Source organism: Phocoena sinus, chromosome 8 (assembly GCF_008692025.1).
Source record: "Phocoena sinus isolate mPhoSin1 chromosome 8, mPhoSin1.pri, whole genome shotgun sequence".
NCBI classification, from domain to species: domain Eukaryota; kingdom Metazoa; phylum Chordata; class Mammalia; order Artiodactyla; family Phocoenidae; genus Phocoena; species Phocoena sinus.
Genome location: NC_045770.1, coordinates 104,513,440 through 104,529,986, shown reverse-complemented (window position 1 = coordinate 104,529,986; position 16,547 = coordinate 104,513,440). Strand labels below are relative to the sequence as shown.

The window sequence follows — 16,547 nt, the reverse complement described above, 5'->3', positions numbered from 1 at the left end:
CCAATAAAAAAATGGGTTTGACAAAGAATTTGAATAGACATTTCTCCAAAGAAGAGATATAAATGGCCAATAAGCACATGAAAAGATGCTCAACATCATTATTCATTAGGGATATGCAAATCAAAGCCACTATGAGATACCACTTTATACCCACTGGGATGGTAGTAATAATAATAGATAATAACAACTGTGGATGAGGATATGGAAAAATTGGAACCATTACACAGTGCTGGTGGGAAAGTAGAATAATGCAGCCAGTTTGGGAAACAGTTTGAGTTACCATATGACCCAGCAATTCTGCCCCTAGCTATACACCAAAGAGAATGACAAACATATGTCCACACACACAAAAATGTTTACATCAGCATTATTCATAATAGCCAAAAAGTGGAAATAACATGTCTATCAACTGATGGATGGATTAAAAAATGTGGTGTATATCCATACAATGGACTATTACTCAACCATAAAAAGGAATGTACTGTTACCTGTTACAACATGGATGAACCTTGAAAGCATTATGCTAAGTGAAAGAAGCCAGACACAAAAATCCACTTATTGTATGATTCCATTTATATGAAATATCCAGTATAGGCAAATCCACTGAGGAAAAGTAAATTAGTGGTTGCCAGGGGACAGGAGATAGGAGAATTGGGACTGACTGCAAATTAGGTACAAGGTTTTTTTCTTTGGCGTGATGGAGATGTTCTGGAATTTACTGGTGATGGCTGCAAACCACAGTGAATATACTTAAAACCACTGAATTGTAAATTTACAGTGGTAAATTTTATGGTATGTGAATTATAACAATAAAAAAATGTATTCTATCATATGTTGTTTAACAAGACAAGTTTCAGTTTCTAAGTAATTATATTCTAAGACACATAGAAGAGGTAAAGATGGCCCTAAAGGTGTGAAAAAAGAAACAGTATTAGGAAAATTTCCAAACATCTTTTTTTTTCTTTAAGGAAAAAGCTTATTCTTTTACTTCACTCCAACCTAGAAGTCTCGTGTAATAGACAAACCTTTACCCAAGGAAATACCTACATTCAGATATAAATCTCTGAGTCCTAGGAGAGCCTTCCATTCTCATCCGGTCCCCCAGATGAGAGAGCCCTATCCTCAGGATAGACCTCCTTGAGTTTAACACTCTATGAGACATTTCATTCTGGTCTACCACCTGCGAAACAACACCTTTCCTTAGGAAGCTGCCTCCATGCTACTGCTCCTGCTTACTCTGGGTTTAAGTTTTTAGTCCCTACACTCAAATGTGACAGTAAGTCCAGGATTACTATCTTGTCTTCATGGCCCACTGTCCTCTGTTCCAACATCAAGGCTTAATATCTCCACTCTTGGCACGACCTTTCCATGAATATATTCTATAAAACCCTAAATATTCTCTCATTTCTTTCATTTCTCCATATACTATATAATAGCCATAGATGGTTTTATTCAATGTTACTCAAGAGGTCAGCTATTCTACTTTACCTGTTTAGAAATGGAAACTGAGGGATTGGTGCAGAGGTAAAAGAATTGGACCTATCATTAATCTTGTAGTTTTTAGCTATAGCCACTGGGTGCCAGTCGTGTGCCACTAACAAGTTACTAATCACTAAATGGCCATTATCCGAGGGAAACGGTAATGATCTTGAGTAGGGAAGTATGGGTTTGGTCACTCATCTTCCCTGGGCTTGTGATCGAGTCCTATATGGCAAAAATGTTACTAGGCTTCGGATCCAGGAGACCTCATTATAAATCCTAGCCTTGCCATTTACTGACTGCGTGATTCTGGGTAAATTAGAAAAGTAGTTCTCTAACCAGTTTCTTCATCTATAAAATGGAACTCTACAACCAACCTCAGGATTTTTGTAGAGATTAAAGTGGAAATCTTGGCACAGATTAGGGATTCAATAAATGTTCCTTCCTTCCAAGCCCTATGACTACTGCATAAGACTAGCCAGCCACCTGCCAAATTTACTGGGCTGTGAATGGCCCTGAGGCTATGGGCCATCACCATAGCAATACAGTGGGGCAAAGGAGGTCAGATCATTTCCTTTTCAGATCTCACTGGGATATCAGAGAGGCCCAAGCAAAAGGACTTCACAGGCTGAAACACTTGTAGATCCTGCCCATGTATCTCAGGTCCTATGATAATGCCACATACCTTACCCTTGACCTATCCCTAGAAATTTGAAGATATAGATGGCTGTAGTGAATTGAATAGTAGCCCCCCAAAAGATATGTCCAAGTCTTAACCCCTAGTACCTGTGAATGTGCAAAGGGTCCTTGCAGATGTAATTAAGGATCTCAAGATAAGATCATTGTGGATTTAGAGAGGGCCCTAAATCCAATGACAGGTGTCCTTGTAAGAGAAAGGCAGAGGGAGACTTGAGAGACAAAGGGGAATGGCCATGTGAAGATGGAGGCAGAGACTGGAGTCATGTGGCCACAAGTCAAGGAACATCTGGGGCCACCAGAGCTGGAAGGGGTAAGGAAGGATTCTCCTCTAGAGCCTTTGGAGGGAGTGTGGCCCTGCCAACACCTTGATTTCAGACTTCTGGACTCCAGAACTCTGAGATAATAAACTTCTTTTGTTTTTAAGCTACCAAATTTGTGGTAATTTGTTACAACATCCACGGGTAACTGATACAATGGGTATTAGCTTTTACCTATTCGCTCAAGTTGTGGGCAGCAGCTTACCGAGCTGAAGGGAAACCAGCAAGAGTGTTTGCAGTGAGCCAGCTGAAAGGAACAGCAGATGCATTCCTAGGAAGGTGCTTCCTAGAAGGTACATGCAGCCATGAAAAAACAGTGTGGTGAAGGGAGTATTTATAGGGGCTTCACTGCTACAAAGCAGAGGAGAGTGGGCAAATCCATGAGATGCTGTGATCCTTGGGTGACTAGGTACCCAAACCTCCCCGTCTAATCAGGCAAACAGAAGTAGGAGAGGGAGAGAGGCAGAAGAGGTGTCTCTCAGAAACCGTGTCTATAATTTTTATAGCAACTTTATTGAGATATAACTTGTACACATATAATGAACTGCATCTTTATAAAATGTACAATTTGATAAGTTTTGGCAAAGGTACACACTTGTGAAACCATCAAGATAACCAGCATATCCATCACCCTCAAAAGTTTCTTCTGCCCTTCATAACTCCTCCACTCCCTCCAACTCCTATGCCTCCCGTCTTCAAGCAACCACTGATCTGTAACTACAGAGTAATTGGCATTTTATAGAATTGTTATAAATTCAGTCGAGCAGTATGTACTCTTGTATTTCCAGGTTTTTTCATTCAGCATGATTATTTAGAGATTCATCCATCCTACTGTTCACTCCTTTTATTGCTGAGTAGTATTCCACTGAATGGACATGCTGCAGTGTGTTTATTCTTTTGCCTGTTGACACTGGGTTGTTTCCAGTTTTTGGCTATTACAAATATGGTAGATGTGCCATGAACATTGGTGTATACATTTTTGTGTCGTATATGCTTTCATTTCTCTTGGGTAAATACCTACAAGTAGAACGGCTAGGTCGTGAGACAGGTGTATATTTAACTTTTTAAGAAACTGCAAAACTGTTCTCCAAAGTGGTTGTATCATTTTTTATTCCTACAAATAGGGTATAAGAGTTCCAGTTCCTGCACAGCCTTGCCAACACCTGGTATGGTCAGTCTTTTTATTACAAGTTGGTGTGAAATATTATTTCATTGTGGTTTTGATTTGCACTTCCCTAATGACTAATAATGTTGAGCATATTTTTGTATGTTTTTTTAAATTAATGAATTAATTAATTATATTTTGGGGCTGCGTTGGGTCTTCATTGCTGCGCATGGGCTTTCTCTAGTTGCAGTGAGTGCGGGCTACTCTTCGTTGCGGTGCGCGGGCTTCTCATTGCGGTGGCTTCTCTTGTTGCAGAGCACAGGCTCCAGGCGTGCGGGCTTCAATAGTTGTGGCACGCAGGCTTAGTTTCTCCACAGCATGTGGGATCATCCGGGACCAGGGTTCAAACCCATGTCCCCTGCATTGGCAGGTGATTCTTAACCACTGCGCCACCATATTTTTGTATGTTTATTTGCTGTTTGTATATCTTCTTTTGTAAAATGTGTGTTCAAATCTTTTGCCAATTAAAAAAATTGGGTTGTTTGTTTTCTTATTATTGAGGTTTGTGGGTTTTAAAATAATCTGAACATGACAGTAAGATTTTTAAATAAAAGTTCAACTTCTTTAATATTATAAAACTACCAGGTATATGGAGCTATTTCTTCTTGAGTGAACTTTGGTAATTTATGTCTCTCAAGGAATTTTCCATTTAATCTAAATTGTCAAATTTAGTGCAATGTTCATAATATTCCCCGATAATCCTTTTAATATCTGATGCCACCTCTCTAATTTCTGATATTAGTGGCAATTTGTGTCTTCTCTTATTAATCTTCTTTCTCAATGAACCACCTTTACGTTTCACTGATTTTTTTTCTCTATTGTTTTTCCATTTTACTGACTTCCACTCTGATCTTTATTATTTCATAGTTCTGTTTATGTTTAATTTGCTCTTCTTATTCTAGTTGAAGTTGGAAGCTGAGGTCATTGATTTAAGACCTTTTTCTTTATCTTTTTCTTTTTGGCTGCACCACATGGCATGTGAGACCTTAGTTCCCCAATCAGGGATCAAACCCCTGCCCCCTGCAGTGGAAACATGGAGTCTTAACCACTGAACCGCCAGGGAAGTCCCGAGACCTTTTTCTTTTCTAACACAGGTATTTTCCTCTCTAAGTACTGCATTAGCTATGTCTCACAAATTTTGATAATATATACTTCCATTTTAATTAAATTAAAATATTTTCGGGCTTCCCTGATGGCGCAGTGGTTGGGAGTCCGCCTGCTGATGCAGGGGACACGGGTTCGTGCCCCGGTCCGAGAAGATCCCACATGCCGCGGAGCGGCTGGGCCCGTGAGCCATGGCCGCTGAGCCTGCGCGTCCGGAGCCTGTGCTCCGCAACGGGAGAGGTCACACAGTGAGAGGCCCGCGTACAGCAAAAAAAAAAAAAATTTTCTACTTTCTCTTTTGATTTTGTGTTTGATCCATGGGTTATTTATAAGTGTGTCATCTAGTTTCCAAATATTTGGCGTTTTCCAGATATCTTTTTCTTATTGATTTTATTATAATAAAATAATAAAATATAATAATTCTATTGTGGTCAAAAACATACTTTATATGACTCAGATCCTTTAAAATTTATTGAGATGTATTTAATGGCTCAGAATACGGTCTATCTTGCTATATGTCCCTTGCATACTTAGAAATAATGTATAGTCTAGTCTACTGTGGTTGGGCAGAGTATTTTATAAATATCAGTTAGGTATAGTTAATTCATAGTGTTATCTGAGACTTCTACAAACTTACTAATTTTTTTTTTTTTGGCTGTGTTGGGTCTTCGTTGCTGCACACGGGCTTTTTTCTCTAGTTGTGGCGAGGTGAGGCTACTCTTCATTGCGGTGCACAGGCTTCTCATTGCGGTGGCTTCTCTTGTAGTGGAGCAAGGGCTCTGGGTGCGCGGGTTTCAGTAGCTGCAGCACGTGGGCTCAGTAGTTGTGGCTTGCAGGCTCTAGCGTGCAGGCTCAGTAGTTGTGGTGCACGGGCTTAGTTGCCCCACGGCATGGGGGACTCTTCCGGGACCAGGGATCGAACCCGTGTCCCCTACATCGGCAGGAGGATTCTTAACCACTGCGCCACCAGGGAAGTCCCCAAACTTACTGATTTTTCTGTCTACTTGTTCTACAAATTACTGAGAGAGGTATGTCGTGATCTCCCAATATAATTGTGGACTTCATTTCTCCTTAGAGTTCTATTAATTTTGCTTCATGCATTTAAAAACTCTCTAAAAAGTTTTATGAATGTTTAGAGCTATTGTGTTCATTGTATTCACTGTATTATATTCATCATTATGAAGTAACCCTCTTTATCCCTAGTAATATTCTTTGCTCTGAATTCTACTTTGTCTGATGTTACTATACCCTCTCCAGCTCTCTTTTTATGAATGTAAGCATGGTATATCTTTTTTCTATTCTTTTACTTTTAATCCGTTTCTGTCTTTATATTTAACGTGGGATTCTTGTAGGCAGCATATAGTTGGCTTTTTATTCAATCTAACAATCTCTGCCTTTTAATTGGGTTGTTTAGACTATATTTAATATGATAATTGATATGGCTGGGTTTAAATATATCATCTTATTGTTTTCTATTTGTCTCATCTGTTCTTTGTTCCCTTTTCTTTTTCATCCTTTTCTTCTTTTAGATTGAGTATTTTTTGATAGATTATTTTCTAGAGCAGTTTTAAGTTCATAGCAAAATTGAGCAGAAGATAGAGAGATTTCCCATATTCCCTCTGTCCCCACTGATGCCTCTACCATTATCAGCATCCCCCACTGGAATGGTACATTTGTTACAACTGATGAACCTACACTGACATATCATTATCATCCAAATTTCATAGTTTATGTTAGGGTTCACTCCTGGTGTATAGTTTGTGGGCTCAAACAGATGTATAATGATACATATCTACTATTATACTATCAAATAGAATAATTTCACTGCCCTAAAAGTCCTCTGTTCTCCCCCTATTCATTCCTCCTTTCCTCCTAACCCCTGACAACCACTGATTTTTTTTTACTGTCTCCAGAGTTTTGCCTTCTTCAGACTATCATGCACTGTATTTGGAATCATATAGTATGTTGCCTTTTCAGGTTGGCTTCCTTTTACTTACTTATATGAATTTAAGTTTCCTCATGTCTTTTCATGGCATGATAGCTCATTTCTTTTTCAGCACTGAGTAACATTCCATTGTCTGCATGTACCACAGTTTATTTATCCATTCACAGACTGATGGATATCTTGGTTGCTTCCAAGTTTTGACAATTATGAAGAAGGCTGCTGTAAACATCTGTGTACAAGTTTTTGTGTGGACCTAAGTTGTAACTCCTTTGGGTAAATACCAAGGAGCATGATTACTGGATCACATGGTAAGAGTATGTTTAGTTTTATACAAAACTGCCCAACTGTCTTCCAAAGTAGCTGTACTATTTTGCATTCCCACCAGCAATAAATGAGAGTTCCTGTTGTTCCACATCTTTGCCATCATTTGGATTTTGGCCCTTCTGGTAAGTGCGTAGTGATATCTCACTGTTGTTTTAATTTACATTTCCCTGATGACATATGATGTGGACCACCTTTTCATGTGCTTATTTGCTACCTGATGCCATTTTTCGTGAGGTATCTGTTAAGGTCTTTGACCCATTTAAAAATTTTTGTTGAGTGAATCCACGGCGGAGCGGGCAATTTGAACGCCACCCAGCCGGGGCATGTGGCCAGGGTGCTGCTGGCCCTCACCTGGATGCCAGCCTCTGCCTCTGGACCCGGAAGGCTGAGAAGGAGCTGCGGGTCCGCAACCCTGAGCGCCAGCCATGGGCCCACGCCGATGGATCCGCAAGCCCAAAGCCCCAAGGAGGTGCACCGTGAGCCCGGCTCCTGCCGCCACCCGGCCGGGCCCATACTTAGGCACTTCCTCCCGTCGACTTGCTCGCCGGAGACACTGGGTTCTGAAGGAGATTCGAACTCTTGAGAAGAGCACACACCTGTTGTTAAGGAAGAACCCGCTTCTGCCGCCTGGCAAGAGAAATATGTGTTAAATTCACTCGTGGTGTGGACTTCAGTTGGCAAGCTCAGGCCATGTTGGCCCTACAAGAGGCAGCAGAAGCGTTTCTAGTTCATCTCTTTGAGGATGCCTATCTCCTCTCCTTACATGCCAGCCGCGTCACTCTCTTCCCAAAGGATGTGCCGCTGGCCAGGAGGATCCGAGGCATTCAGGAAGGGCTCGGCTGAGCTCCTGCCGCCCGTGACTCTGGATGATACCAGGGAATCTGCCCGTAACCAGGACCAGATCCTGTACAAGGTGCTGCCTGGACTTGCTGTCTCTGAGCAGAGTGTGCGTGTTGCTTTTGTAATTAGTTTTTTTTAAGAAGACTGCATGGCTTTCCTCTGTAACAGAAGTAATATATGACAGAATCAACACATTCCGAAAGTCCTGAGAATAACTTTCAGATGAGGAGACTCCAAGTTTGACTTCACTTTGCAAATTATTCATACGACTGATGATTTGGAAGACATCAGATTTTCTAGGTTATGGGAGAAAAGGATATTTACTGATTATTTTAGATCTTTCTGTACCATTTAAATTTTTTACCATATGTATATTTACTTCTATTTAAAACATAAGGGAAAAAATAAGAGACGACCACTTCAATCAGTTGCATGGAACAGCCTGGCGCATCCAGCATACAAATCTCTGTCCTTCAGATTGACTTCATCATTAGTGGCAGCAGCAAGTTCCTGTGTGGATTGTGCGTGTCGACAGATTATATAGCTTTTCAAAAACTCAATTGGGATGAAAATAGGAAATCGTTAAGGTTTGATGTTCTGGCTCCTTCTGGTAAATTCCTATCAAAATCACTCAGAGGGCTTCCCTGGTGGCACAGTGGTTGAGAGTCCGCCTGCCGATGCAGGGGATACGGGTTCGTGCCCCGGTCCGAGAAGATCCCACATGCCGCGGAGCGGCTGGGCCCGTGAGCCATGGTCGCTGCGGCTGCGCGTCCAGAGCCTGTGCTCCGCAACGGGAGAGGCCACAACAGTGGGAGGCCCGCGTACCACAAAAAAAAAAAAAAAAAAAAAAATCACTCGGAAATTCTAGCTTGTAGAATTTATTTTATTCTTATTTGCAAATCATAGACGATGTATCATAATTTATACTTCAGAATTTTTCATTCCAGGACTTTTAAGAGCCTTTTCAATGTTTTTACAGGTATTTTTTATAACTTCCTTGTGGAGAGATAATAAAAATAATTCTTTAATGAGAAAAAGTTAAAGCAAAGTTATTATTATACAGAGATTATACTGTGTTCTTTGTGTGTTAACGTTAAGTTCTTCATTTGGACACTTTGTCAACAGCCACAATTTAAACGAGAGAATTCAGGGATGTGTTTTTGTCTCCAGTGGAGTAGAGTATGAGCAGATAAAAACCTTGCCCATCTCTTGTAACTGAAAGCAGTTTAAGAGATTTCCAGAGAAATGGGAAGTGCCACCCGAAGACTTTTAGATATTGTGTGTGGTGAAAATGATTAGTAAGGGTGGATACTAATAATGATGTGTCATCCAACCGAATTGAGACAAACTAAAGGGAAAAGGACCAAGTTCTGTTGTTTGATAAATTTTAACCCTTTGGAAAAACTTTTCCTGTTGGAAATCAAGTCAATTTTATGTAGACATTGGAATAAAGCTTATCTATCTATGACTATAAAAAAAATTTTTTTTCTTGTTGTTGATTTTTAAGAGTTCTTTGTGTATTTTGGATAATAGTCCTTTAATCAGAGGTGTCTTGTAAGTATCTTCTTCCAGCCTGTGGCTTGTCTTCTCATTCTCTTGAGGGTTGAATATTTTTTATGATTCCATTTTATCTCCTTTCTTGGATTATTAGGTATAACTCCTGGATGTGTTATTTTGATGGTTCCTTTCATCAAAGGAATTCAAGTAATTTATTCAAGTAATATTATTCAAGTAATATTATACCACCCCACAGATAGCATAAATCCTTACAACTATACATCTCCATTTCTCTCCTCCTGGTCTGTGTGCTACTGTTGTCACACACTTTACTTCTAACATAGGTTATAGACCTCAAAATACATTATTACTGTTTCTGCTTTAAAAAGTTAATTATGTTTTAAAGAGATTTAAATAATAAGAAAAGTCTTTATATTTATCCACATAGTTACCATTTTAAGTACTCTTCATTCCTTTGTGTAGACCCAGGTTTCCATCTGGTATCATCTTCTGCTTGAAGGACTTCTTTTACATTTATATTTCTTATCTGCAGATAATGAATTCTTTCATCTCTTGTATGTCATAAAAAGTCCTCATTTCATATTTGTTTTTAAGGATACTTTTGTTGGGTAAAGAATTCTAGGTTGACACGTTTTTGGTTTTTTTCAGTACTATAAAGATGTTATTCCATTTTCTTCTAGCGTATACGGTTTCTGATGAGAAACTTGCTGTAATCCTTATCTTTGTTTCCTTGTATTACATAACAAGGTGGTTTTTTTTTTGTCTCTGTTTGTTTTTAAGATTTCTTTTTACCACTGGTTCTAACCAATTTAATTATGATATGCCTTGGTGTAGTTTTCTTTGCTTCTTAGGCTTGGAGTTTGTTGAGATTCTTGGATCTGTACGATTAATAGATTTTATCAAATTTGGAAAAATTTCAGCCATTATTTCTTCAAATATATTTTCTGCCTCTGCTGCTTCTTCAGATTCTCTAATTATACATGTATTAGCCTATGTGAAGTTGTCCTATAACTCAAAGATGCTCAATGGTCTATTATTATTTTAACCTCTGTGTTTAATTTTTTAAATTTATTTGTTTATTTATTTTTGGCTGTGTTGGGTCTTCGTTGCTGTGCGCAGGCTTTCCCAAGTTGCGGTGAGCAGGGTCTACTCTTTGTTGTGGTGTGCAGGCTTCCCATTGCAGTGGCTTCGCTTGCTGCAGAACATGGGCTCTAGGCACGTGGGCTTCAGTAGTTGTGGCATGCAGGCTCAGTAGTTGTGGCTCACGGGCCACACAGGGATCGAACCCATGTTCCCTGCATTGGCAGGTGGATTCTTAACCACTGAGTCACCAGGGAAGCCCACTCTGTGTTTAATTTCAGATAGTTTCTATTGCTATGTGTTTTTCCTTAAGTGTCTAATGTGCTATTGATACTATTCAGTGTAACCAGTATAATTTTCACCTCAGAGACATTAGTTTTCCCCTTAAAGTTTGTTTCTTTTTTATACCTTCCACATCTCTAATGAATATGTTCAATCTTTCCTCTAGTCTCCTGAACATATGGAATACAGTTATAAGAATAACTGTTTTTTGTCTACTAATTTTATCTTCCATGTCAGTTCTGGATCAGTTTGGATTGATTGATTGATCAATTGATTGAGTTTTCTCTTCATTGTGGGTTGTATTTTCCTGCTTCTTAGCATGTCTGCTATTTTTTAAATTAGATTCAAGGCAGTATGAATTTACCTTGGTGGGTGCTGGATATTTTTGTATTCTTATAAATATTCTTGAACTTTGTTCTGAGATGCCACTGAATTACTTGGAAACCACCTGATCCTTTTAGGTCTTGCTTCTGCTTTTGAGCTTTGTTAGGCAGAACCAAGGAGTGTTTATTGTAGATGTAATTTTTTTTCATTTCTGAGGCAAGTCTATTCCTAGTATTTTACCTGATGCTCCATAAATTATGAGACTTTGCTCTCTGGTTGATGGAAATAGGCACTATTCCCAGCCCTGTGTAAGCCCTGCCTATTGTCCCCTGTAATCCTTCTGAGTGGTTCTTTACCTGGACAGTTTCTTCACATGAATGAGCTGATCAGTACTCAACTGAATACTAGAGAGAGGAGCCTCTGCAGATCTCCAGAATTCTCTCTCTGTGCAGCTCTCTCTTCTCTGGTACTCTGCCCTGAAAGCTTAAGCTGCCTTAGCATCCCTGGATTCCTAGCTTCATCGATTCAACTCAGGGACACCATGAGGCTCTGCCTGGATTCCTTCTCCCTGTTCCACAGTCTCTGTACTTTCTCTAAGCAGTGTGCAATGGCATTCATAGAGCTCACTTCGTTGTTTTCCATCTCTCAGGAATGACTATCCCATCCATTGTCTGAGGCCCAATGTCTCGAGAATCATTGTTTCATATGTTGGTTTTTTTTGTTGTTATTGTCCAGATTTTTGGTTATTCAGGCAGGAGGGTAAATCTGGTCCTGTTACTCTATCTTGGCCAGAAGCCGCTGTATAATCATTTCCCTCTTAATCTCTTTTATTTACTCATCTTATACTTTAATTCCAGAAAAGTCAATCCTGCTGATGGTTGCCAAGAGAGCCAGAAAAGTGGGCTTCAGCTGAAACACTACTACTACCTACACCCAGAATCTGGAAATACATAAAATTTCCCAGCTGTGATTTCTCTTCACTCATTAGAGGGAGCCTATAACTATCTGACCTCCATGAGGGCAGAGACCCAACTAATGCAACTCTGTATCTCCAGCATCCAAAAAGGTAAATAGATAAAAGTATGTTTTTCATTAGGCAAAACTAAACATAGGAATTCCATCATATCATCATCCTCATAAAAGTAGCTATGTGCTTAGCAGTTTACTTACATATCTTATTCAAACCTCACAACGATCATTTTAGGTGTGCATCATTCTTATTTTACTGATAAAGAAAGCGAGACTTGGAATAAATAGCTTCTATAATAATTACCATGCAACTAGTTTGTGGCAGAAATGGAATTCAAGTGACATCTCTAACCATGCTCTTAACCTCTATGTAATACCATGTTCTATAAAGTTTTTCTAAACCACAGGCTTCCTTGCTAAAAGGCTAACCTCAGACTGTGCAGTCTAAAGTACTACACCTACCCATTGCGTACTCAGGGTTCTCATACATCCAATATGGAAGATTTCCACCAAAGTACCTATTATTACTTTACACTTACCTGCTTCACCTCACGTGAGCAGTGGTGAAGAAATCGGTTCTGGGTGATCTCATGAAATGATTTATGCAGCTTGGTCCCAAATTCCTGTGTGTCAGCTGCCTAAAATGGGCCAGAGACAGAATATGTTGAGTTCCAGTACTGGCAACCAAAGGGTAAGTACCCACAGGAAGTTTACGTGGGGAGAGATCGAGACTAATAGAAAGGCAAACCACTGACATCCTTCATGTTGTGTTAGAAGTTTCCTTAGTTCTTGTGGACACAGGATAAGTAGAAAGAAGGTCTGGGATACCTGACATGAGACAGGTAGTTGTGGTTCCCATATATCTTCCAATTTCTGTTACCTAAGCAAGATCTTTCAAACAAGGTCTTTGTTCTCCTATCTCCATAGGAGATAAATATCCCAGAGATTCATCTGTTCGTGAGGAGGTTTATATAAACTGCTCTCCTTTAAAACAAGTTCCAAGAGAGCAGAGGTTCTACTGAACAACTAAGGGTTGATATAGGAACTTTTCCCCAGATAAATCTTTCAGGGAGGAAAGGAACAGTAATTAGTTTGCATCCATTAAGAAATGGGTAACAGCCTCTACTTTTTAGTATAGAATTGTATTGGTAGGATATTAGAGTTAAAAGGGGCCAGAGTAATCACCTAATACAACACACTCATTTCATTTCATTTTATTTTTATTTATGTATGTATGTATGTATGTCATGAAGGAAAGTGCAGTGTTTATTGTAAGGCACCATACAAGGAGTCCAGGGTAGCTAATGCTCCAAAAAACCTGAACTCCCTGATGGGTTTCAGGGGGGTATTTTTAAAGGCCAGGTGAAGGAGGGAGTCGCAGGTTATGTGATCAGCTCATGCACAATTCTCTGATTGGTGGATGGTAAGGTAACAGGGTGGTGTCACAGGAGTTAACTTTATCAGTCTTTGGGCTCCAGTAGGTCTGGGGGCTACTGCTCATGGTCATCAAGTAGTTAGAATCCCCCATTCGGTGAGGGTTTTTAAACATATAAAACAACTCAGGAAATGTGCATCATATACTGTTATCTAGGTACCTCAGAGAGGAGCTAAAGCAGAGGGCATGGGTGGAGGGGTCTTCCCCTATAGGAAAGGCACCATAGGCTCCTGCTCAGTTACAGTTTCATGCAGCTTTCCATAATTCTATTTAGAACAAAATACATATGGCATGCTCGAGCAATGAAATATAAATTTGCATAATTTCAGTAATGCCACATACCACTTAAATGCTCTTATATTTGCATTTAAAACTGGCACCACACAGAATGAAAATGAATGATAAAATTTATATAAATAATGTAAAATTTTAATTTTTCTTTACTTAGAACATTAACTAGCAAATAAAAAACACCAGACAAGTCAAATGAAACTGCAGAAGAAATTTAAAAGCTTTATACTTTACTATCTTTACTGCTTCCCCCCTTTTTTGCATTTTTTCAAGGGCCCCCAAAATTGTGGCGCTACCCTGACTATAAAGGAGCAGCCCTGGGGAACTTGGGGATGAACACACTAATTTTTATAGATGAGACAACTGAAATTCAAAAAGGAGAAGTGACCCACCCAAGATGTCATAGCCAGTTAGTATGAAAGTTAGGGCTGACTTTCACTGTACTACCCACGTGACCCAGAAAGTTGAAGCTGTGAGAAGATGCACTAGATTATAAAGGTGTTATACATTTTGACCCATTACCATTTATAGAAATTTATTCTAGGAAATAATTCAAAAGAAGCAAGTGATCATATATAGGTATTAACTGAAGCACTACTGGTTGGCAGAAAAAAATGTAAACAACTTAAATGTCTGTCATTAGGGGAATGGTTTATTAAATTAGATTAAACTAATACAGTTGAATATTGGTTAACCAATACAAATGTTAAGACTGTTGAAATAGGGGAAAAGGTCAAATTATATATGAATATAAAATACTTTGGTTATGACTATATAGTATAATGTATATGAGATAATATGCAAAAATTAAGTGATAAAGTTTATTAGTTATTATTTTAAATTTTATGTATATTACACTATCTTTTCAAGAAAAAAAGTACAAAAAAATGAAGTGACATGGAAAGAATGTGTTATCCCTCTGATAATTTGGTCAGCACACACTGGAAGGAAGGAAGGAAAAAACCCAACATTTACTAAGAATCTACCATGTGTAAAAATGGGCAGAAGACCTAAATAGACATTTCTCCAAAGAAGACATACAGATGGCCAAGAGGCACATGGAAAGCTGCTCAACATCACTAATCATTAGAGAAATGCAGATCAAAACTACAATGGGGTATCACCTCACACCAGTTAGAATGGGCATCATCAGAAAATCTACAAATGCTGGAGAGGGTGTGGAGAAAAGGGAACCCTCTTGTACTGTTGGTGGGAATGTAAATTGATACAGCCACTATGGAGAACAGTATGGAGCTTCCTTAAAAAACTAAAAATAGAATTACCATATGACCCAGCAATCCCACTACTGGGCACATACCCAGAGAAAACCATAATCAAAAAGACACATGCACCCCATGTTCACTGCAGCACTATTTACAATAGCCAGAGTCATGAAAACAACCTAACTGCCACCAACAGACGAATGGATAAAGAAGATGTGGTACATATACACAATGGAATATTACTCAGCCATAAAAAGGAATGAACTTGAGTCATTTGTAGAGACTGTCACACAGAGTGAGGTAAGTCAGAAAGAGAAAACAAATATCGTATATTAACACATATATGTGGAATCTAGAAAAATGGTAGAGATGAACCAGTTTGCAAGGCAGAAATAGAGACACAGATGTAGAGAACAAATGTATGGACACCAAGTGGGGGAAGCAGGGGTGGGGGGTGGGGTGGGATGAACTGGGAGATTGGGATTGACATATATACACTAATACATATAAAATAGATAACTAATAAGAACCTGCTGTATTAAAAAAATAAATAAAATAAAATTCAAAAAAATAAAATACTAGCCATTGAATACTACTTAAGACCATTTAAGATGAAATGTATTAAAACTTAAAACTTTAGCATTAAAAAAGAATCTACAATGTGTTATACAGGTTCACACTTAGCTCTCAACTTCATAATAACCCTGTGAGGTACTATTATTTTTTTCTAATTTGTAGATGAAACTCAGAGAAGTTCAGTACAGGCCTAAGTCCACCTAGCTAGTAAACAAATGAGCCAAAATTTGAACTCAGGCCTTTGATTCCAAACCTTGTTACACTATTCCATACTGCCAAACACATGTAATGCTTATGGTTGCTCAGTTATTTTCAGTATATTCTGTTGCCATGAGGTAACAGAACATTCTTCAGTAAGAAATTGGGAATCACTGATCTAATCCTAGCTCTGCTTATAACTACCTGTATGATCGAAAGGAAACAGAAATTTTAAATAACTTGTTTTCTCATTTATAAAATAGTATATACATCACTATCCATTCAACAAACATTTCTTAAAACACTTATGTAGAATCATAGGAGGATCAAAGTAAATAATGTTTCTAAGAGCACTGCACATATTACTAAGATAGGTAGTAGAATGTCATTAAAACCCTGGCATTTTTAGGATCCCCAATCTCTTACTAACTTGAAGCGTCTGGAGGCATGTCTTTCGGAAGCTGCTGCTGGTGCTTCCAGTCATGATACTCATGATGGAATTCACAGCCACTGAGAGTGAGGCCTGTAGTTTCTGATGAGCCTAGAGAATAAAACAAGGAAGTGGGAGGCCGCAGTTTATAATAATACCAAACTGCTGGTTCAGAGAATCCCAAAGGGACCAAAGATTTTAGTCAGAGCAGGATTTCAAAAATTCTTCCCCCTCCACCAAAAATACTTGCTGAGATCATGACATACAAAGGACACTTAGACTTATTGACATAGATACATTCAGAAAAGACACGCAGCAAGACACTGAGCAACAAAACAGATATACTTA

The 16,547-nt window shown here is 38.9% G+C and overlaps 1 protein-coding gene and 1 pseudogene across 1 annotated transcript in view; one reads left to right on the top strand and one right to left on the bottom strand.

Annotated features, from left to right (window-relative positions):
• The window catches only part of C8H11orf80 (chromosome 8 C11orf80 homolog), a 91,878-nt gene that overhangs the window by 5,577 nt on the left and 69,754 nt on the right, over window positions 1-16,547 (bottom strand). The window contains 2 exon segments of the mRNA XM_032641579.1: window positions 12,586-12,684; window positions 16,200-16,310. Of these exon segments, the coding sequence (XP_032497470.1) occupies window positions 12,586-12,684; window positions 16,200-16,310 (210 nt within the window).
• Window positions 7,396-8,029, top strand: LOC116758607 (annotated as a pseudogene).